Source organism: Coenobita brevimanus, chromosome 93 (genome assembly GCF_032717465.1).
Source record: "Coenobita brevimanus isolate Jiangsu-jjx chromosome 93, ASM3271746v2, whole genome shotgun sequence".
Taxonomy (NCBI): Eukaryota; Metazoa; Arthropoda; class Malacostraca; order Decapoda; family Coenobitidae; genus Coenobita; species Coenobita brevimanus.
The window spans coordinates 29,026,654-29,051,635 of NC_137046.1; the positions used below are offsets into that span (position 1 = coordinate 29,026,654).

At 41.4% G+C, this 24,982-nt stretch overlaps 1 protein-coding gene across 7 annotated transcripts in view; it reads right to left on the bottom strand.

The window, feature by feature from the left end:
* The window catches only part of LOC145412628 (sphingomyelin phosphodiesterase-like), a 275,380-nt gene that overhangs the window by 131,444 nt on the left and 118,954 nt on the right, over positions 1–24,982 (bottom strand). For all 7 annotated transcript variants that reach the window (XM_080282551.1, XM_080282549.1, XM_080282546.1 and 4 more), the window contains 2 exons: positions 15,554–15,781; positions 9,247–9,419 (listed from right to left, as the gene is read on the bottom strand). In XM_080282551.1, the coding sequence (XP_080138677.1) occupies positions 9,247–9,419; positions 15,554–15,781 (401 nt within the window). The remainder of the gene's footprint in view (positions 1–9,246; positions 9,420–15,553; positions 15,782–24,982) is intronic.

A 24,982-nucleotide genomic window follows, 5' to 3' on the forward strand; every position in this document is an offset into this window, starting at 1 on the left:
GATTGAGGCGTCTGGCAATAGATAGATAGATAGACCACTGAATGCAGGGTTCCCATATCTGAAGCAGGGCTCATTGCCAAGTGATAAACAACAGTGACATTGCTGTTATTCCTGGTGGGTTAACTTCAGTCCCACAACCACTTGATGTCTGTCTGAATAAACCATTCAAAGACCGCATCCTTGAGAAATGGAACAAATGGATGATCAGTGGTAAAAAGTCGTATACAAGTGGTGGGAATATGCATGCTTCAGGCGTGGATGAGCTATGATTTTATTATCAAGGCATGGAATGACATTTCTGTGGAAACAGTCATCAACTCTTGCAAGAAATGTGGAATAACCAGTTCAGTGGATGGCACAGAAGATGACATTTTGTGGGCAGATGAGAGAGAGGAAGCTGATGCTCGAATTCAGAGTCTGATCCTTATGACGAAGAACTGCAAACTTTAACCAAGGGTGAAGTTGATGAAAGTGGTAGGTGGGGGCGCTCACCATCCACTCACTCGATGTAGTGCTGGTCTCGGGTGTCTGCCCTTTCCTCTCCGCCATTCTTTCCTTCCATCCTCTTCTGTCTTTCTTTACTTCATTCTTTCCTTAGCCTTCTACTTACGGGTGTATTTACACTCCCTCTTCTCTCTTTCTTTCCTTCATTCTTTCCTCTTCCTTCTGCCAGTGGGTGACTCTACACTGAGTGACAAGCCAAATGGTTTCCTGTATACCAGGAAACCATTTACTACACTAGGTGGTAACCATATAGCCAAATTTTGGCACCTGGTGGTTTAGTGGGTAATTACTGCGCTCCAGTCTGAATGAGCAGGTGAAGGTTTATATCCATGGGGTGATTGGGGTTGATTGCTCATGTAATGGCACTCAACGATGAGTGAAGCTGGTCACTCTCATCTTAAATGTCAGGACCAACTGCCTAGCCCCGGGCTCCTACGTTCCTCATGGAGCAATGTAGGATTGGATGATGAATGAATAAATTAAATGAAGTTGATGAACTGATGATGTCAGATGTGGATGATACTGATTTTGAAGGTTTTTAATCACTGACAGTTGATGTGATTACTTTAATAAAATGTAACTTTCCTTTAACCTACTGTATAAAAATCACGGCAACATGATTTTATGTTTTTAATACAGTAGGAGTTTGTACTTGAATGTTAAATGTATAACCCATTTTGATATCGGAGGTGGTACATGCAGCCTAGATAGCCTGTAAAACCTATAAAAGAAGCTGGTTTAAAAACCTACCCAAAGGCTGTGTTGCTTAGCAATGTGTTAATAGTATCACTTCACTGGTCAGTGGGAAGAGTGATAAAGGACTGGGGTTATTGGGGCACAAAACTCCCAGTTTCTATAGAGTTGGGGTTTGTCTTATGCAAAGAGTATATCTCTAAACCCACATTTTGTTTGGAAATATTGATAGTAGTCTTATACACAGGTTGGCCTTATACACCAGCAAATACGGTATAAAAGAACTAGAAATGAATATACAAGAATATGTTGAGAGGAAGAAACTTTGAAAAAGGTATGCTTGACAAATGTACGGGAAGAACCTAAACTGTTTTACAGGTTTATTAATGGTAAACTGAAACAAAAGGAAGGAATCAATAAGCTGAAAGTAGAAGGAAATGTCTATAAAGATGCAGTTATGCAAGCTGAAATAATGAACAAATGCTTCCAATTAGTCTTCACTTGAGAAAGTGATTTTGTGGAGGAGGAGGGAATGACTAGAAATGTAGTGTTAAAAGACGTAAAAGTTGAAGTGCAAGAAGTACAGTGAACCCTTGATATAATGAACCCTGGTATTGCAAATTTTGGATATAGTGAAAGGACAAATTGCAACCAAACTTCCCCCGGATTTTGCAAACACTAAATGCGGGGGAAGTTCGCGAATCAGCCCACTGTGACAACAGCATCCCTTCCTGGCACAGTAAGTGTACTGTAACAGTACTACATTGTATGTACTCATACTATACGTATTGTATTTATACGTACAACTTCATACATGATGGTATTTACATGTATAACTACATAAACCAATGAATTTTCCATGTAAAACTTCAAAGTGTAAGTTTAGGTTGTGGCTGCATATGCAGGACTGAACGACTCCCAGAGATAGCGACCTAGGTTTGGTAATCCCTTGGATAATACTGACTCTTAGATTTAGCAAACTACCAGATATAGCAACCCACCCCTCCCCCCAATTAGTTTGTTATATCGAGGGTTTACTGTATAAATTACTAGAAACTCAAGATGTGTGGAAGGCCCAAGGACCAGATGGGATCTCTAACTGGATACTAAAGGAATGCAGAGAACAATTGGCGAATAAGATTCACGGTTTACTTTTAAGTTCTTTGGAAGAAGGGATGGTGCCTTGGGATTGGAAGAGGGCCAATGTGGTACCAGTTTATAAGGGAGGGAACAAAGAAGAACCCCTGAATTATGGACCAATGTCCCTGACCAGCTTGGTCACAAAATTGTGCGAGAAAATCCTGAAAGACAGATGGATAAACTATCTGAAGGAGATGGGCATTTTGGCAGAAAGTCAGTTTGGATTCAGAAATGGAAGGTCATGTGTTTCCAATTTGTTGAGCTTCTACTCAAAGGTGATTGATGTGCTACATGAAAGAGAGAGATAATTGGGTGGATTGTGTGTATTTAGAGGAGAAATCCTTTGATAAGGTACCCCAGTGACTAATGGAAACTGGAACACACAGGAGGACTGAAGGGGAACCTCTTGGAGTGGATGAGAGACTTCTTGAGAGACACGCAAATGAGGATAGTTACAAAGGACAGGATGTCTGGATGAAGGGAAGTAACAACTGGAGTCCCACAGAGTTTGGTGTTAGCGCCTGTAATGTTCCTGATTTATGAAAACTATATTATAGATGGAATGAACAGTCTTTCTTTCCTTCATTCTTTCCTTGTCCTTCTGCCTACGGGTGACTTTACACTCCCTCTTCTCTCTTTCTTTCCTTCATTCTTTCCTCTTCCTTCTGCCTGTGGGTGAATCTACACTGAGTGACAAGCCAAATGGTTTCCTGTATACCAGGAAACCATTTACTACTCTGGGTGGTAACCATATAACCAAATTTTGGCGCCTGGTGGTTTAGTGGGTAATTATTGCGCTCCAATCAGAGTGAGCCAGTGAAGGTTTATATCCAAGGGGTGATTGGGGTTGATTGCTCATGTAATGCCACTCAGGGATGAGTGAGGCTGGTCACTCTCATATTAAATGTCAGGACCAACTGCCTAGCCCCCAGGCTCCTACGCTCCTCACGAGGCAATGTAGGATTAGATGATGGATGGATGGATGGATGAACAGTTAAGCAAGTCTGTTTACTGATGATGCAAAGATCATGAGGAAAGTAGAAGTTGAAGAAGACTGTAAAATGCTGCAGGAGGAACTGGATAGGATTCATGATTGGAGCCAGAGGTGGGAAATGAAATTCAAAGCAAAAAATGTAAAATATTGTCTATCTATCTATCTATAGCCCGACGCCCTAATCCCGCAAAGGGTGGCCGTAGACAAAACGCCTCCAAGTCGCTCTGTCACCCACCATTTGACTACCCTCCCCCCAACTCACCCCCCCCTCCCTCATATACCTCTCAACTCCATCCCTCCACCTCATCCTTGGTCTACCCCTCCCTCTCCCTCCCTCCACCTCACCTACATACACCCTCTTAGTCAGTCTTTCATTCTCCATTCTCTCCACATGTCCAAACCACCTCAGTGTATTTCTCCTAATCTTCTCAACCACATCCACATCCACCCCACAACGTTCCTTCACTTCTTCATTCGTCAACCTGTCCCTCCATGTCACTCCACATGCTCCTCTCAAGTAACTCATTTCCACTGCTCTCACTCTTGACTTGTTCCCCTCTTGCAAGGTCCACGCCTCGCTTCCATACGTCAGGGTAGGGATCACAATACTATCATGCAGTGACTTCTTAACTTCCATACTCACCTCCCTATTTCTCATCACTGCTTTCAGTGCACCAACAACCTTCCTTCCCTGCTGTACCCTTTCACACACTTCATTCCCCAAAGTTCCATCCTTACTCATCACACTACCCAAGTACTTGAATGCACTCACATTCTCCATATCCTCACCATCACTAAATTACTTGATGGGTAATGAACCAATTACAAAAGTGAGAAAAGAGAATGACTTGGGAGTGCTGGTCCAGGAATATCTGTCACCTGAAAAATACATTAACAAGAGTAACATAGGGGTAGCATTTCATAACATGGATGAGATGATGAAAAAATTGATTGTGGCCAGGATCTGCCCGAGGTTGGAATATGCGGCAGTAGTGTGATCTCCACATAAAAATAACCATATAAAGAAGATCGAACAAATACAAAGAACAGCAACCAAGATGGACCCTAGCACAGCAAACCTGTAGTACAGGGAAAGGGTGGAAAAGCTACATCTGCCTACTTTAGAAGAAAAGAGAGAGAAGGGCAACATGATTGCAGTGTTCAGAGCCATGACTGGAGTAGAAAAAACTGACAGAGAAGATCTGTTTGTAAGGGATGGGAGATTAACAGAAGGGCATGGAATGAAACTGAAAAAGCCAAGTTGCTTGAAGGATATCAAGAAATTCAGTTTTCCATATACTGTAGATGCACAGACCTGTGGAACTGCCTGGACAAAGAGATCATCCAGTCTAAAAACTTAAACGAGTTCAAAGGAAAATTTGACTTACTGAGGAACAGAGACAGGACTCTACGAGCGAAGCTCATTTCCTGTATTTACTAGGTAAATACACACACACACACACACACACACACACACACACACACACAGATGCAGGCAAAAACAGCATCGCTCCACCTTGGTAAAGGAAGGCAATAACAACCACTGAGGCTTCCACAATGCTTCACAACTCAATATGTACATTCTCAGTGACATCTCACAATACACCCTCATTCCATAGGAGGCAAACTGCACCATTTCCTCCCCAGACATCACATTCAGTTTGCCAACACTTGCACTCAACATAACTTGGCAAACATAACCCAAACTAGCTATGGACCATGTCTCCACAATTATCACTAAGGCTACACAATCCAAACCACAGCAATCGCACCTCACGTACACAAACAACAAGAAAGCAGACTGGACAAACTTTAATGATGGAACTGAACAACACTTCAGCATATTAAACAATTTACCCATCATGAACATTAACAGTCACACGGAAAAGCTTCGCAACATCACATTCAATGGAGACAAACACTACATCCCACAAGGCAACAGAAGACATTATAATCCAAACTTTACACTGGAGACTGCCCATCTCATAAGACAGCACAACAAACTGAAACCCCCCCCCCCACATACACAAGACATCATCACTAGGCTCCAAGACTTAAACAATGAGATAAACAGCAAAATTAGCACACACACAATGAAAAACTGGACGGCCTTTGTACAACATTTCTGTCAATCCACAGGCCCCTTTTGGTTCTACAAAATACTTAACAATATCACTGAATTGCAAACAGGCAAAACCTAGACCCATGTTGCCATCACCTCCAACACCCAATGCATCCCTTCCTACAAAGAACACCAAACATACTAATAAACTGCTAAGCAAACATAAATCACTGAACACCAACACTTTCTAATTGTGAAAAACAACCCTCTCACCATAGGCAATCCTTTCCACCCGATCATAAAGCAACCCACTGCACTCCAGAATGGATACGATCTTATCAAGAAAACAAAGAAGCACAATAACAATAATAATAATAATAATAATAATAATAATAACAATAATACAGGTAATAATAAAAATAATAATAACAATACTCTGGTCTTTTGTTTTTCAACAGAGCCAGTTCTTCCACTGGGAATTCACTAGCGCTCGACACACATATACATTATTTTTACAATTACAAGAATTGTGATATCTCTCATATACAATACAATCTTCATTAAAAAAAAAAAAAAAAGTGGCAATACTTAAACCCTATAATCATCCGTCATAGTACCTCTCTCCATGCTGCAGCATTTTCAAAAAAGAAAGGCTTTCAGCTGTCTCTTAAAGGATTCAACAGAAGAGGCTGTCTCATGGACAATGGCAATATATTACTCTATATAATCTAGGGACTCTATACACAAAAGAACGATCAGTGAAAGATGACTGGTGAATGGCTCCAGGCTTGTTAAGACGCAAGGAATCATCTTCACTAAGTACCATCACACCTGGACGTGCCAATGGGAGTTTTAACAATTCAGCAAGATACTCCAGTTTACCAAACATACGTACCTTGAATGTAATAAGACAGTTTAAATTTAATTCTAGCCTTTACTGGTAACCAGTGCAGCACAATTAGGAACGGGGTACTCGAGGTTCTCCGGGGGGGAGGGGGGACCAAAGATAAGCCGTGTTGCCCTGTTCAACACAAACTGAACTTTTGTTAGTATATTACAGATATTTGGAAGACCAATCCACAGTGAATTACAATAATCAACACGAGACAAGACCAATGCATGGACTAACGTTAAGAGGCAACATCTATTCAGGAATTTTCTCACAGTGTACAGATTTCTGATAAGCAAGTTACACCCTCTAACAACTTGATTAGTATGTTCTTTTTAATTTAACTTTGAATTAAAATAAACACCCACATTTCAAACAGAAATGACCGGATGAAGCTGTGACACACCAATGCTCAAAGCCAGGGCATTATCAGTGTCGTCACCCCCTCTGTTTCCTCTGATGATGATGATCTCAGTTTTACCATAATTCAGCTTAAGTTTCCTCCTAACCATCCAAATCTTAATAGTGCAAAACAGCACTATCATGAATGCCATACAAATACAGATCATCCAAAAATAGTTTATGATCCACTGTATCAAAAGCTGCAGACAGATCCAACAGAACTAGGAGAGAGGACATCCTACTAGAGGTGTTTGCCACCAAGTCACTATGAATCCTTGTTAGTGCAGTTTCAGTTGAATGGTATTTTTTGTATGCTGGCTGAACAATAGAACAACTCTTCTGTGTTTCAGTAGTGGTAAGAGTTGATCAAGTATGGCCCGCCGAATAATCTTGAACAAGAAATACGGGTTAAAGACAGGGTGATAATTTGTCATGCTCTTGACATCAAGGCCAGGTTTCTTAATTAGGGGCCTAAACAAAGCATGTTTCTCAGCCTGCACAAAATTACTTTCTAAGAAGCATCTACTTACTGTGTTGCAAATAAATTCTGCAGCGTGTTCATACACATCAACAGTTGTGACATATTACACAGATCGAGTGGGCAAAATGTTTTGTTAAGTTCTCTGATGTAACATTGGACTTTGTTTACATCCAGCGGATGAAATGTTGAAAGCAAATGATCTCCAGTGCACCATGGCTCGAAGTCAACTGAGTACCCTTCACTAGGAGAAATGATGTCTAAATCACTTCTTATGCAAGATCTCTTAGTTGCAAAAAATGAAGCAAAATCAGAAGCCAATTGGGCATCAGATACAGAAGTTGGTTTAACAAGTACATTCCTCTGACCAACCAAATTGTTCACAACTGCAGACAGTTTTTTTTTTTTCACCACCACATGAATCAACTTTATTTTGATAATACCTAGCCTTTTAGGCTTTTATAGTGTGAACAACTGCTCTTCTCACAAAAACATAATGCAAACGAGTTAATTCTGTCTGCTGCAAGCCCCACACATTCTGCCTTTTACGTTGTCTAAGCAAGAATTAATGGATGGACAATGCCACAGAGAATTATCATATACAATAATTGTTTTTACTACCTCAGGAGATTAATAATTCAAAATTGGGCTAAGCTCATTGTTATATATATCAACCAATTCATGAAGAATCAATGTAGTTCAAAGTATGATCAATTTCAAAACACATCAAATGGCAGTCAACATTCCTGTAATAATCCATCCATCCATCATCTAATCCTACGTTGCCCCATGAGGAGCAATAATAATTTTAAATATTAATAATAATGAAAACTCAGTGAGTAAATATATCATGCATTGATGAAAACTGTGACATCGATAAATCATGTGTTTACATTTTGGCTGTTGAAGGAAAAATGCTTTGAAAATGCAAAGGAATTTGTAAATAAATGTTGGAAAATAAGAGAGAAGAAAATAAGGAGCTCAGCAACCAGAACAGTAGCTAAAATGACATAAAGAGTGGCCATCGAAAAGCCCGATCGCATCATCAATCAATAAATCCTGTGTTTACATTCGGGTTGTTCAAAGGAAAGTGCTGTGAAAATACAAAGGAATTTCTAAATAATATTGGAAAATATGAGAGAAGAAAATAAAGGAGCTTAACAACCAGAGGAGTAACAAAACCAACATAATGAGGGGCCATTGAAAAGGCTTTCCCAATCGCATCATCGATCACATTCCCTGTCGAGAGAATTCCCCGCCTAAACATCAGCAATTCTCCGTCACAACAATTCGCACCTTGGATGATTCTGCGTCATTCATACATTATTATTATGCATAACAGATGTTTTTTTAATTGTCCTGGGACCATCTCATGGTGGGATTGCATACAACACTGCAGCTTATTCTCTAATGAGTTGGAATACGAGTCAGAGATCGCATTCGCCAGTGACCTTGACTGGGTACAAGCAAGACAGGCACTAGTTTTAGGCTTAGTTTAGCTTCTTTTACAGCTGTTATGCCATTTAGAATGGCTTTAAATTTTTTTTGGACTCATTTGGGGAGGTTTAGGACTTGGTTGGGGGGGAAGCCTAAGGCTCAAAAACACAGCCCTATACTTTACATGTTAAATCTATCCTGAGGTACAATATCCCTCCTAGCGATGGGTTTTTACTTAACCAACTGCATCGTTAAACCGGGGTATGCCTGTACTATCTCATTACTGTAGTGGATGTATAACACAGTACAGTACTGCAATGGTAGTCAAAAACCGTTAGTGCGATCTGGACTAACGTCTAATATACAGTATTGGAAAAAGTCCAGGTTGGCAGGGGTAAATCCAGATATTTCACTTTTTTCAGAATGGCTTGGGCCCAAATTAGTCCATTATAGTGAAGTTTTGCTGTACTTTCAATAAACAAAAGAAAAAAAAAATCTCCACTTCCTAGTGTTTGTTCATGACAGAGGTGCAGATACTTGGGCCTCCTTCACAACATCCTTATGAAGGAATTATGGATTACTGGCGAAACACACACCTTTATTTTTTAAACTCATACCATAACACAATTAGTAAAGTACTTCCATACCTATTGACTGGTGCTGCTTCATGGTTGCCCAGTGCAGGGAAAATGGGAGTGTAGGGAAAGTACTGGGTGAGTTGATGTACTGTTGCACGGAGTATGTTGAGGTTAGATTCACGAGTCTGATTCCAAACATCATGTGGTGGCAAGTCACCTGTCCAGATGATATAGTCGATGTCCTGTTGGTGTGAACTAGTATGTAAAATAGAGCTCCAAAGAAAAAAAGGTAGGATGAGATGGATTAACAGTTATGACAGAAACCAATTACATAAAGAACAGCTGTGAGAGAAATGCAGCTACAAGAAAGGTAGCAAGGAGGAATGTACTGTTTAAAAGACAAGTTCTGGTGGAGGGGACAGTAGGAATAGCAAATAATAATACAGTAATAATAATAGTAATAATTATCTAACTATCTATCTATTATCCAATCCTACATTGCCCCATGAGGAGCATAGGAGCCGGGGCTAGGCAGTTGGTCCCGACATTTAAGATGAGAGTGACCAGCCTCACTCATCGCTGAGTGGCATTACATGAGCAATCAACCCCAACCATCCCTTGGATATAAACCTTCACCAGCTCAATCTGATTGGAGTGCACTCGGAAGAGCTGGGAGGTAGGATGGGATAGGAGTGTATTGGTGTTGTGATGAGAGGTAGACTGAGGCTGTTTGGGCATGTGGAGAGGATGGGGGATGGTAATTGGGTGCAAAAAGTAAGAAGCGTTAATATTGGGGGTGTGGTTGCGAGGGGTAAACAGAAAAAGACCTGGGACGAGGTCATTAAGTGCGACCTCAGGGTTAAGGGACTGAACAGGAAGGCTGCCACAGATCGAGCAGCATGGAGAGCCGCCATTAGGTGACCAAGGCTGATGCATGCAAGCATGTTGGAGCCTTCAAAAACAAAATGATCTAATCATCATCATCTAATCCTGTGTTACCCCATAAGAAGTATAGGAGCCCCGGGGCTAGGCAAGTTGATCCTGACATTTAAGATGAGTGACCAGCCTCACTCATCCCTGAATGGCATTATGTGAGCAATAAACCCCAACCACCCCTTGGATATAAACCTACACCAGCTCAATCCAACTGGAATGCCTTACTTACCCACAAAACCACTAGGAGCCATAATTTTGTTATATGGTTACTACCCAGTGTAGTAAGTGGTTTCCTGGTGTACAGGAAACCATTTGGTCTGTCACTCAGCATAGAGTCAACCGCAGACAGAAGAGAAAAGACAGAAAGAAAGAAGACAGAAGAGGAAGGAAGGAAAGAATGAAGGAAAAGAGGAAAGGACAGTCATCTGAGAGCAGCACTATATCAAGTGAGTGGATGGTGTGTGCCCCCACTACCACATGTCATCTCATCTATATTAATAATAATAACCCATTCATTCTTTCAATAATAATCCAGGCTTTCATTTCTCAAAAGCACCAGTTCTTCCTATGGAATTCATTAGTACCTGACACTCTTTTACACTTTTACAATTACAAGAACTGCGACATCACTCATATACACTTCAGACTTCATCAGCAAAAACTAGTGATAGCAATTAAACCCTATAATTGTCTGTCACAATTCATCTCTCCAAATTGTGGATTCTTGAAAAAAAGAAAGGCTCTGAGCTGCCCTTTAAAATATTCAACAGTAGTCAGCTGCCTCATGAATAATGGCAATTTATTATATGATGCATGTGGAGAGGATGGAGAATGAAAGACTGACTAAGAGGGTGTATGTAGGTGAGGTGGAGGGAGGGAGAGGGAGGGGTAGACCGAGGATGAGGTGGAGGGATGGAGTTGAGAGGTATATGAGGGAGGGGGGGGTGAGTTGGGGGGAGGGGAGTCAAATGGTGGGTGACAGAGTGACTTGGAGGCGTTTTGTCTGCGGCCACCCTTTGCGGGATTAGGGCGTCGGGCTATAGATAGATAGATAGATAGATGTGCTGTACAGGAGAAAGACCAATCTGAGAAAGAGGGCTGATGAACAGCTGCAAGCTCATTGAGGCATTAAGAATTGTCTTCACTTCTTAACATCACACCTGGGCATGCCAAGTGAAGTTTTAACAATTTAGCAAGAAACACTGGTTCACCAAATATAAGAGCCTTGAAAGTAACAAGATGCAGTTAAAATTCAATTTTAGCTATTACTGGCAACTAGAGCAACTCAACTGGTAATAAGGTGGTAAGGGTTCTTGGTGGAGGCCAAAATTAAGCCTTGCTGCTCTATTTAACACAGACTGAATAGTTGTTTCGTCTGTCATTTCGTTTTTAAAGGCTCCAACATGCTTGCATGCGTCGGCCTTGGTCACCTAATGGCGGCTTTCCACGCTGCACGATCCATTGCAGCCTCCCTGTTCAGTCCCTTAACCCTGAGGTCACACTTAATGACCTCGTCCCATGTCTCTCTCGGTCTACCCCTCATAACCCCACCCCCAATATTAACACTTATCACCTTCCTCACCCAATTATCATCCCCCATCCTCTCCACATGTCCAAACCATCTCAATCTACCTCTCCTCATCATAACATGAATACATTCCAGTCCCATCCTACCTCTCAACTTTAAGAAATTATTTGGGAGGCCAATCCATAACAAATTACAATAACTGACACAAGACAAAGCCACAGCATGGGTCAGTGTTAAGAGGCAACGTCTATTCAACAACTGTCTCACAGAGTACAGGTTTCTGATGTGTCGGTTACAACCTCTGACAGCTTGATTAATATGATCTTTATAATTTAGTTTTGAATTGAAATATACATCAAAGTTTTAGACAATACTAACTGGATGACGTTGTGACTCACCAGTCTTCAGAGAGAGGGTATTATCAGCAATACCATCCCTCCAGTTTCCTTGAATAATGATGACTCCTGTTTTATCATCACCTAGCTTAAGTCTGAGGAGTATGTGTGGAGTGACGCGTATGGATCGAGTGCGAAATGATGAAGTGTGAAGGAGAACTGGAGTTGTTCGGGAGATGGCTGGTACACTTGAGCAGAGGGTGTTGCGATGGTTTGGGCATATGGAGAGAATGGATAATGAGCGAATGGTGAAAAAGATAACTAGATCTGATGTGAGAGGTATAAGGCTGAGAGGAAGACCACGAATAGGATGGATGGACAGTGTGAAGAGAGCACTGGATGCGAGAGGGATGTCTGTTGAGCAAGGAAGAGTGGCTGTGCGTGACAGAGATAAATGGAGAGAAATTGTGAATGAATAAGTGATGACGCAGCCCTGAGGGGATATTCTCCCGCATTTGGTCTGATCAGCTAGTCAGGTCAGGTGCGGGTAAGGGGATGGGTCTGTTATGATGTGGCACGGGTAAACCAGTTCTGCTGTCGGGCCCTGCTGCGGATGTCACTGATTGCATTGCGCAGTTGACCCTTGTCCGGTGTGGTGTGGTGAGGATCTGTCCGTTCTCCCCTTTGGGGCTAAGATGCGAATGAATGTGTTTGAATGGATGAGTAAATGGGGAGTGTGTCGTCCTGTCTCGGCTACCTCCCTTTCCTTGGGGGAAGCAGCATAGGTATATAGATAGATAGATAGCTTAAGTCTCATATTTGCCATCGAGATTTTAATATAAGTCATCAGGAATTCCAGCTTATTCTTGGTATTATCAGTATCTGTCAACTTAACATAAAGCTGAAAGTCATCAGCATCAAAATCATAGATCGCATAATGTGCATCACGATGAGATGATAAACTACTCATATTGTATCATTTATAAAGGCTCTAGCATGCTTGCATGCATCACCCTTGGTCACCTAATGGTGGCTCTCCATGCAGCTCAGTCCCTGGCAGCCCCCCTATTCAGCTCCTAATCTTTGAGGTCACACTTTATGACTTTGTCCCAGGTCTTTTTCGGTCTGTCTCTCACAACCCCACCCCTAATGTTCACATTTCTCACTTTCTGTACCCAACTGTCATCCTCCATCCTCTCAACATGCCCAACCCATCTCAATCTGCCTCTCCTCATCACAGTGCCTATACACTCCAATCCCATCTTCCTCTCAACCAATCAACTGCAAACCTGGCCCCCCCTAGGCCTTGCATTCAAGAATGCACTACACATCCATCTAATCATTGTCATTTATGTACATCTGAGTCTATGAATATCCTCTTCCTTTACTGCCCAGGTAGCGGATTCTGAAAGGTGTTTGGGTTACAAGAAAATCTGCGAGAACTTTTGCGATGTGCATACGAGATTTTGACGAGTGGTATTCTGGAGAGTGTTGTACGACAATCTTAAGACCAACACCAGGTTGCGCCAGCGCAAGTGTTGGCCAAACAAGGAGCGAAAGGTTTCTCTATTTAAACCTGTGTAACCAATCACAGTACACCGGAGTATGACGTCATAGTGGTAGCAGACGATGTTTCCACACCGCCAGTCATAATTTCCAAGACAGTATTGAAGCAGTGGAGGACCACCAAAATATTATGTACAGAAGGGCAGTGAACTTCTCAGAGGAAGAAATAAGTGCGCTGATTTATAATTTTTTCGACATTGTGTCATGTAGGCTATCACCATATTTTTGATGAGTTTCTTCTTAACGCTGGCTTGTTTAATCGAATTTTTGTGAACATTATATCAATAGGCCATAATCTGTTTGTAGTAAAGGCAATATTGGCCGACAATGCTAGTTTTACCACATATGTCGAAGTAGTACTTGCTCCGTTATAGTATTCTGGCATCGTCTACGACGGTTTGCTGCCAGTTGTACTTATTATTTTTTGAAAAATCGCAACAGTTGTATGCAATTAAGGATTAATTGATGCATGATTTAATTATCAGGATTTGGGGGATGTTTGAGCTACAACATTTGTAAAAATAGGAGAGTTATAAGGCTTATGATGTACTTAGGGCTGCCCCTCACATGGCGCAACTCTACGAGGAGATTTGACAACGCCGCATAGGGTTTGCACTCGTTTTCTAGGGCTCCAGAATATGCACTTAAGTGAAAAGTTGCTCTTACGCCCAAAGATGGTGGATTTGCGAGGATTTCTGAGCTTTCAGAATCCGCCCCCAGGTCTCATTACCATACTGCATTACGCTCCTAACACATGCCGCACACAGAGATCCCTAAGCACGGAGGGAGAGCCCTTTCAATGTCAGGAGAGGCAACAGCTCTCTGAACTTCCACCAACCACTCCTCACTCTAGCTACATAGCTTGCTCCAGCCTGACCTCCAGCACATAAAATGTCCCCAAAATAACAAAACTCTTCCACACACTCAAGAGATTCACCATTGAGATCAACCCTTTCACACCTGACAATTTCTATATGCTCTCCCTGACACCACCCACATGAAATCAGCATTATCTCGCAGTCTACCTTTAATACCATTACACCTTTTATGCACCCACTTATCACAGATACTGCACAAGATGAAGTTACTTCCCACATCCTTGTGGCCATCCTCCCTCTGCTTTGACAGTACGCCACTAGACCTAGATTTCATCACTTTTGTTTTATTTACATTTACTCTCAAACCCTTATGCCCCATTCCATCTTTCCACTTCCTAAATCTTTCCTCTGCTTCCCTTTCATTCTCTGCAATCAACACTTAGTCATCAGCATACAACATCTCCCGTGGGAGTTCATTTCTGAAGTCGTGTGAGAGAGACAAACAATAACGGACTTAAGACTGACCCCTGATGCATGCCAACATTCATGGAAAACTAATCACTCAAATTTCATATAAACTGTGAAAAGAACTAAACCTAAAGCAGATCCTTGAGACTAAGTGATGTTGGATACAAATGCTTGCCCCTATATAGCACACACACTCTGATGTTTACACTTGAACCATGATGAATGATAACCAGGGATTAGGTTACAACAATTTCAATTACTTAAATGTTGTACTGAACTGCACTTGTATTTCATCTAAGCTCTCTTCTTCATAGGTAATTATTTAGTTCATTCTTCCTTCTTCAAAATAATCAGAGGATACTTTCTTATGTACTATAATTCACTTAACGAGAATTAAAGTACCAAAAGCCTATTCTATGTTTGAAATCAAACACACGGTTTCAAGATACTACAACTTCCAACCCAACAAATAGAAAGCTTTATCATTAAAACTTGCCATATTTGGAAAATTAACACTTTGCATCATGCAGGTTGATTAATTCCAGATCTCCACTAAACTGGATTTGGGACAAAAGCCATAAAAAGCAGGTCAGTAATATGTTCCTTAGAAAGTAAGAAAAATCTATATAAAGCTAGGAGAATGGTCAGTTCAAAACGATGCTAGTGAACACAAATATGACATGAAGAGCAGAGATACAACATATGGATGATGTTTATCATCTTACAGGATGAAGGTAAGAGATGTTCTCCAACATGCTCTCAATAGTGCGTAGAGGAGTGTCACACTTTCGGTAGTCACCCCAACGTCCTGCCCTCTTGTCAGCACTACGCACCGGCCCTGATGAAGCCCGACAGCATAATGGTTCATTGCAGTCTGCATTGGAGCCTTCCTGGTACTCAGGGTCAAAGTGTGTGTCTGACAGATGTAATACCTTCAGCGTTGGCATTCCAGTCTGTTATTAAAAAAAAAAAAAAAACATGGTATTAAAGGGACCACTCTAAACTTCCCAAACTATAAATTCCAATCAAGTGAAAAAGAAAGTGCAGTAGCACATTTTTTTTTTTTCTTATGTGAGGAAGAAGAAACCAAAGGCTGATCCTGCAAAAAATTCCAAGGGGAAAAAAAAAAAAAAGCTAAATTCAAAATCCATTCATTTCGAGATGCCTGGACACACTGCATTTGAAAGGTTGGACATCACAGGAAGTAGGAAATACAGACAGAGGGAGACAGTTCCACAGCTGACCTGTTGCATAAATGAAGGACTGGAAGTAACAGTTAACTCTTGCATTAGAGAGCTGGATAGAAATGGGATAAGAGTTTGTTTCTAGATGGGTGCTATGCGCCCGTCACAGAGGTGGAGGGATGCAAGCAGACAGTTCAGAGTAGCAGTGACCATTGAAGTTGCAACAGAAAAGAGATAAAGAAGCAACAGTGCAGCGAAGAGACAGAGGTTGAAGGGAGCCAGTGAGAGGAGGAGAGTTGATGAGACGCATAGCCTTTGACTCCACCTTATTGAGAAAAGCTGTATGTGGGGAGCCTCCTCACACCTGAGAGTTGTACTCTAAACAGGGGTGAATAAAACCCGTGTATAAAGTCAACAACTGTGCTGGGGGAACGACGGTACAGAGCCGGCTTAGCACATCTAATATCCTGGAAGCAGATTTACAAGAGATGCAAGATGATCTTTCCAAGATAAGTCCCATGTGAATGAAACCCCAAGCATGTTCAAGGATGATGCAGGACTGAGCTGGATATTATTTAACATTACAGTAAAACCTCCATATAACGGACTTCAATAGACCAGAATTCACTTTTATCAAACTCAAGGAGCTACCAGACTAAATTCCTATATATCGGAAAAAGTCCGATAAAGCCAGAAGCAGTCCGGAATACCTGACCGCTTTAGCTACGTTCACCACAATCAGGAAAATAAAAGACATGTTTATCAGTGTACAATACAGTATTATAATATGTATTACAGTAATCCCGCATATTTCGCGGTAGTTACGTTCTTGTAACCCCCGCGAAAAGTCAATTCCGCGAATACTCTATTAACAATTGAAAACTTGCACTTGTGTCCACCATGCTGCCCATCACACAGTCCATGTCCATACTGATTGCGAGACAATTCGCCGTCAGACAATTCCCCGTCAAAACATGGACGATTCCCCTTCAGAACAATTCGCACCCTGGACAGTTCCCCGCCATTCTATAAATATACTAATCAATACTTTCATCAATATACTTATTATTAATTAATCAATATTCTAATAACTATATTTCAGGGGGATCCAGCAGTCTATGTTCAGTAGCGTAGGTTCTGGACATTATTTATTAGTTGCACCTTTAGTCAATAATTAGCTTGTTTCTTCCTCGCTGTAGTCGCATTTGAATTATATTCTAGCGTCACCCATAGCTATCTTCATTAATGAAGGCGAATTGTTTTGTTTGTTGTGACTGCGAATTGTCCCGAAACCTCCATACTCATCCCGAAATACCTTCTTACAAGATTGAAAGCACATACTCCATTATGAAGGAAAAACGTAAACACCGTACTGTAATACACAATTATCTACACATTTATTAACAAAACAGTACAAAATAAAAAGATGCGTTAACTGGTGATAGCAAACACTCGCACGGTCGTTTCTTAGCTTGTCCAGTAACACAATTTTCTCTGCTAAGGTCATAACTTGATCGTTTTGTCACTTTGGAGTTCTTACTAATTGTATTATTAGCCTTTGGTGAGGCTGGCTTACGTCCTGGGGCCATGTGGAAAGCAAGTGGGAGGCAAGAGGCTCATATCATAGTGTGGTTACAACCACAACAGACACTTAAGGCAGTCAGGCGTGGACTGAAGAATGCGGGACAGAGAGCAGTGTTGCCATATCCTAACAACGAAATTATGCTAGGGCAATGAAAAAATTATGCTAGATTGAGCATATTTGTTCCAAGTAAAAAATGAATTATGCTAACTTGAAGCTAAATAATAAAATTCTATACATATTCGTGCAACATATTAATTATGTATTGTTTACTATGAAAATATTAAAATGAACCTACATACAGTAAGAGGATAAATATCGGTATCTACCCATACTGCTTTTTCCCACGAAACTTACGTTTTTCTGATGGATTTTGATGTGATTCGTTCGATTTTGAGCATCATTTCCCTCGGAAATAACCAAATTTTGAGATATGACCCCCCCCCCATCCCCCTGAAATAATGAGGGATCTTTGGGGAATCGGGGGTTATAGGGAGGGGGAAAAACACAGAAAATGGTCATTTCCGACTGAAATGAAGCTGAAAATCGAATGAATCATACCAAAATCCATCGGAAAAACCTAGGTTTCATGGGTAAAGTACAAAGCTCAAACTTATCCTAACCTAACCGAACCTAACCTAAAACCTAACCTAACCTAACCTAACCTAACCTAATCCAACCTAACCTAACCTAACCTAACCTAATCCAACCCAACCAAGCCCAAACTGAAAGTAACCAATTATTCAAACATCTTCTTACCTTATTCGTCTCTCTCTCTCTCTCTCTCTCTCTCTCTCTCTCTCTGATTTGTAGCTTTTATAAAATTATTCTAAAAATATTCCATTCCATTCTAAATTATGCTAGAATGATTCTAAAACTTCTAATATGCTAAAAAATATTCCAGACTCGAAAATTTGATCAAAATTATGCTAAAAGAATAAAATTATGCTAGATATGGTAACACTGGCAGAGGGGCCACGGGAAAGGGACAGAGGGTGGCGTGAGTTTACCGCGCTACAATTGGAAGCTGCGGGAATTTCATTTTTTTTTTTTCTGTATATTCAAGGATATTTTTGTTGAACTTATTAATGCTAAGAAAATCCGCGAGAGGGCAAAACCGTAGACAAAAAATCCGCAAAAAATGCGGGATTACTGTATACCATTTGATTAATGTGGTGAAGTTATAATGCAATACAGTACCGAAATGGTAGTCAAACAGTTTAAAAACCGTTCGTGCGATCCGGACTAATGTCAGATATATCGGAAAAAGTCCGAGTTAGCAGAGGAAGTCCAGATGTCACTTTTATCGGAATTTCGCATTTTTCGGAATGGCTGGGGCCCCAATTGGTCCCTTATAGTGAGGTCTTACTGTAGTAGGTATTCCTGTGGAAGATTTTGATGGGTTGATAGATGTAAAAACTGAGTCTTTGATGCATTAAAAACAACAAGATTATTTTTACCCCAGTCAGAGATACGAGCCAAGTCAAACATTAGGTGTGCCATAGCCTCATCCCTTGTTTGTTGAAGTAACTGCTGAGATGGATGTTGTGGAAACCGAATGGAAAGATGAAGGGTGGAATCATCAGTGTACGAGTGGATAGGATCAGATGTACAGCTTATGTCACTGATGAATAAAAGGAAGAGAGTTGGTGATAGGACAGAGACCTGAGGAAAACCATTGTTGATAGATCTAGGAGAAGAACGATGGCCATCTACAACAGCGGCTACAGAACGACCAGAAAGGAAGATAGAGAGGAAGGCACAGATAGAAGGTTAGAAACCGTAAGAGGGCAGTTTGGAAATTAAAGATTTATGCCAGACTCGATCGAAAGCCTTTGAGATGTCAAGTGCAATGGCAAAGCTACCTACAGAACTTGTGCAACAGTCCATTCACAACCAGAATCTTTTCCTTTTTGTGCATAATGTGCACACCTTTCTCATGTGGAAGCAGACAGAATGGCTCTACTTCACACATACATTGCAAAAGTAAGAATTATAAAGTTAAGTGAAGGTGAAACTGGAAGTGAATTGAATGGGTCTGAATGATAAATACAGTATGTGGAAATATGGGCCACATCACTTGCAGGATCTGCTGCTGCTGATGATGATGATGATGATTAAAAAGATAATGTTAGATGAGCAGGACTGATACATTACAGCATACTGTAATGATGCAGTTTTATGTTGTGCATTCCTCTTTTACACGGGTGAGGTGTTGCCCCTATTTAACAGATTTTTGTTGGAGTTTATCACACTGTGATCAGATACCCTTGTTAGTATCAACCAGTGACCCTTAAGAACAATCAAATGCTTCATCCCTTGGTCATTATGATTCACTCTACCCCACTAGAACAAATTAATTCAATCTAGAAAAATGTTCTGTACAGTTATACATTACAGATGTTGTACGATTCATGTTCACACTTGCATAACTTGTTGGGTCATAATACAGCATTATAATCCCTGCCCAAATATGGATGCTTGGTTTCTGAAACACTCTGTAGCTAGAGTAACTGCATATGATGGACATTAATTTCAAATGGGAAAATATGGGATTAGATACTCTGCTGCACTTGAGCACTGTACATTCCCCTGTATGGGACGGTTCTCTGATACACACAAGGAGATCAGGGTGAGCCTTCATGCTACGTATTAATGTAGTCCATTAGCCGTGCTGCCCTCATTAATTTATTTCAAACACTTTGTGGTCTGGCGAGTTCAGGTGGTCCAACCTGTTGTAGCCCATGAGGATCAGTTTCTCAGTGGTATCTGGGGTTCCCTGTTTGCCTAATGCCACTTGAAAGTGAGCATCTAATCACTCCTGCCTTAATTGTCTGGATTAAGCTGCAAGGCTCCAAGCCCCTACAATCCCGACAGGGCAATACTAAATTGGCTGATGGATAGATGGATGAGTAGATGGGAAAACTGGGTTAGGTGAAATGCAGCCAGCAGGCCTGCAAATGGACATTTTGGTTTTTAAAGGGCATAATTACTGGGCAAAATAAAGAATCCTCTACACCAAAACTGAAACATAAAGTCACATTTCAAAGGCCATTTACTGTCTTTGGATTACAGGTTTGGGTTGACTAGAATAGCAGTTTCTAACATAACTTATTTTTTCTCTTCATCTGCACCTTAACCCTACTGGTATGCAATTCTCCAGCCTCGACAACTCCCCAGAACGCAAAAACAGGCCTATTTTTTTACTTTCTCAAGATTAGAAGCTTTATGCCAGATTTATAGAGCCTGAATTTACACACCTGAAAACGCAAACTCCATCCTCCTAGACCCAATAGTTATCGAGCTATGGCCCATTGAAGTTGATAATAGTTACCCGTCACAGCCCGGGCGAGAAAGAAAATACACCGCTCGCATCTGTTTCCTTCCTAAAAATACATATTAAAATCACCAAAATCAATATTTTTGGTGTGTATAGATATTATAAACCATTCTAAACAGCCAAGAAAAAATAAAATGGTCATGACACCCTCCCCCCAAAATGATAAACAGTAAAAATTACCCTCCCCTCTCCATACCTCCCATTCCCTCCCCTTCCCTTCCTTCCCCCCACCTCTCCCCTCACCTCCCCTCTCTCCATTCCCCTCCCCTCCCTCCATTCCCCTCCCCTCCAAGCTGTCAAATCTAGCTCAGGAAAATAAAATTTCTTTTTTGAGTGGGTTTCGAATAAAGACAGGTAAACATTTATGTATATCTGAAAAAGGGGAGCAAATATAAATAAATATCATTATTTGTAACAGCAAAATAACCTAAACTATTTTTACCTACTTTTCCCACAGGTAGAGCTGAAACTATAAACACGTGATTAGAAGTGTTACCATATGTTCAGATATATAAAATGTACAAAAAATACATCAGAATGAAGAAAATACGCTATAATCTTTGACAGATACACAGTTATATCCACTGGCAGGTAAAGTAGGCAAGTAACAAGGATTTTTTCCCCAAAAAGCAAACAAACATAAAAATAAAAAATAAAAAATAAAACATAAAGTAATTGTGGTGTGTGTACCTGTATGCAAAGATATGAATACAGTACAGGTAACAATTGAAAACACTCGTCATAAAATGTAAAAATTACACAAAATATTCGAGGCAGGGGGAGGGAGGATACACATACTCTATGCTAGGGGGTGGGGGGGTGGTAAGGCCAGGAGGGGGTGTACAAGGATGGAGGGATGGGAGGAGACCACCACCAGACACAAAGGAAGGGTCCCAGTGGAGTACAGGGATGTGGAGGGAGGGTAGGGGGGAAATACCCTCCCCCCAGATGATTGGGGAGGGGGACATTAGGGGGGATCCACATCGGAGGGGTGGAGGATGCACAAGGAAGGCGTGGGAGGGGTGGTGGTGGTGGTAAGAATGGAGGGAGGTAGGGTAGTAACAACGTTGTGAGGTAGAGGAACGAGGCGAGAGGGAGGTGGGGAGTACACAGCCCACTGCCTGGGTACAAGCCTGGATCCTCCCTCCCACATGTGCAACACTTAGTCGTGATTGATCAGAAGCTATCTATGCCACAGCCAGGGTGGAGCAAGCTGCCGCCAATTTTTTGTGGAAGTTGCATGATTGACGTTCCTCATCCATTTAAAACACTGTGAAAAAATGTCGATCTTTGAGCTCAGTACTTTAGGGGTTAACCCCTTAACCGCGGGTATTGTTTTGGTCTGATTGTCCTCTCCCGCGGGGGTTTCAGCCAAATGTAAACAAACCTTTAAACCTTAATAACTCTGCACAGAATAAAGCTAGAGAAAAAAAATAAGGTACCATTAGAATGTACTAACCTTCAGCTTTCCATTGATGTAGGTTTCATGACTTTGTTGACTTTCACAGGACTTGCAGAGCCGTTAGAAGTGAGGGGTGTAAAATCACTATTTTACGCCCCACACACCAGTACCAAATGCCAACCACTCTCTGATAATAGTAATATAAACATATATGAACACTGCACATATGATAAACACCCACTCTGTGTTCACTGAGGTAGGTAAAAGGCACTTCACTGCGGCTGTGCCTGCACTTCACTGCGGCTGCGCCCGCACTTCACTGCGGCTGCGCCTCACTTCACTGCGGCGTCACCCGCTCACTGACGTTTCGGGCGATCTTTTCATTATTTCTAACTTCTAATATTATTTTACATATAATCAGGGCAATATACATTATATTTACACTGCACTTATTACTATATTGCGTCACTGTCGCATCACAGAATTACACAAGTGCCGCAGAATTACACAAGTGCCGCAGATTCTCTTATTACAATATCACTTATTATACTGGCCAATATTTACATTTTTTTCTGGGCAAAATATCCCTTATTACTACATTATCCATTATACAATTATTGGTAAAGCACGTCACTGTCGCATCACTGTATATCACTGTCACTTTCAGTAACTCTGCACAGAATAAATCTAGAGCGAAAAATAAGGTACCATTAGAAAGTACTAACCTTCGGCTTTGCAATGATGTAGGTTTCATGATTTCGTTGACTATCACTGGATGGGCAGTGCCATTAGAAGTGAGCGATCTAAAATCACTATTTTTCGCTCACACACCATTACCTTCGCTCATACACCATTACCAAATGCCAACCTCATTCTGATAATAATACTATAAACATATATGAACAATGCACATACGATAAACACCCACTCTGTGTTCACTGAGGCAGGTAAAAGGCAGTGTCATTACCCGCACTTCACTGCCACATCAGCGGTGTTGTAATCACTATTTTTCGCGCACACACCATTACCAAATGCCAACCTCATTCTGATAATAATACTATAAACATATATGAACACTGCACATACAATAAACACCCATTCTGTGTTCACTGAGGCAGGTAAAAGGCACTGTCATTACCCGCACTTCACTGCCATATCAGCGGTGTTGTAATCACTATTTTTCGCGCACACACCATTACCAAATGCCAACCTCATTCTGATAATAATACTATAAACATATATAAACACTGCACATACGATAAACACCCACTCTGTGTTCACTGAGGCAGGTAAAAGGCACTGTAATTGCCCGCACTTCACTGCCATATCAGCGGTGTTGTAATCACTATTTTTCGCTCACACACCATTACCAAATGCCAACCTCATTCTGAAAATAATACTATAAACATATATGAACACTGCACATACGATAAACACCCACTCTGTGTTCACTGAGGCAGGTAAAAGGCACTGTAATTGCCTGCACTTCACTTCCACATCAGCAGTGTTGTCACTCACACAGCTGGACAGATACTGATGCGTGTTTGGTCTGGGGTGGGGTGGGGGGCCCACGGGGTGGGAGGTGGGGCCCCAGGGGGGGGAGGAGGGAGGTGGGGGTCGGCTGGAGTGAAAGAACTTAATAGCTACTCTCCCTTGAAACAATTGGCGCACGGAAAAAACGCGGGGTATTCAAAATATTCACAAACATTCGAGAATGACACCCGCGGTTTGGTCCAGTTTTTGCAATGTCATTCTGGAATGACACCCGCGGTTAAAGGGTTAAGCAGCTTGACCTTTTTCTTTATGATTGTTGCCACCTTCTCCCTTTGATCTCCCACCTTCTTTTCCAAGGACACTGCAGCAGTAAGTGAAGCTTTGACCTCTGACATGTTTTGAGTCTTAGCTGCACGAATTCCAGTTCCTCTTTCAGCTTCTCGTTGTGAAAAATGGCACTAGTCACTTCTTTCTCCTCTTCTTCAAGATTTTTCTTCTTCCTGTCAAACAACTCATTCTCTTTTTGTTCAGTTTTTCCCTTCTCAGTTTCTCTCTCCAACTTCAGTTCTCTCTGTTTTTCCTTCTCTTTCTTCTCTTTTTTTACTCTCTTGTGGTACTTCCTGTAGGCCACCTTATGACTGGCAATCAAACCTGGTGTCACAGGCACTTTGTCAGCCCCTCCAGCATGATGAATGGCTTCTTTCATAACTCTCTGAACAATGAGTGATGGGGGGAGAGACTCTCCCTAGATTGCAAGAACATTCTGCTGTGATTAAACCCACGTTCAAGCTCAAGATCTGCTGAAGTTAGGGAAAGGACCATCTTGATCACACACTGAAGCTCCATGAAACCAACATATGGGTGAGTAGTGCTGAGGAGGCCAAACATATTCTGATAGTAGGCATCAATCATTTGGGGCCTGCACTGAGCTCCCACTGAACAGAAATTGCATTAAGTTCTAGGGAAGAGAGTCGTCCAAACTGCTTTGTCACTTGAAGGATTGACCTTTGAACTCCATCCTGCATTTGCACCTTTTTCACTGGGTCCAAGACCCTTAGGTGCCTTACTAGGCCTGAGAAGAGTGGGAAGAGATTTTTCTGTAAATAATGGCTTTTCTTTGGTACACAAGGAAGATTTGTTTCTTCAGTCTCT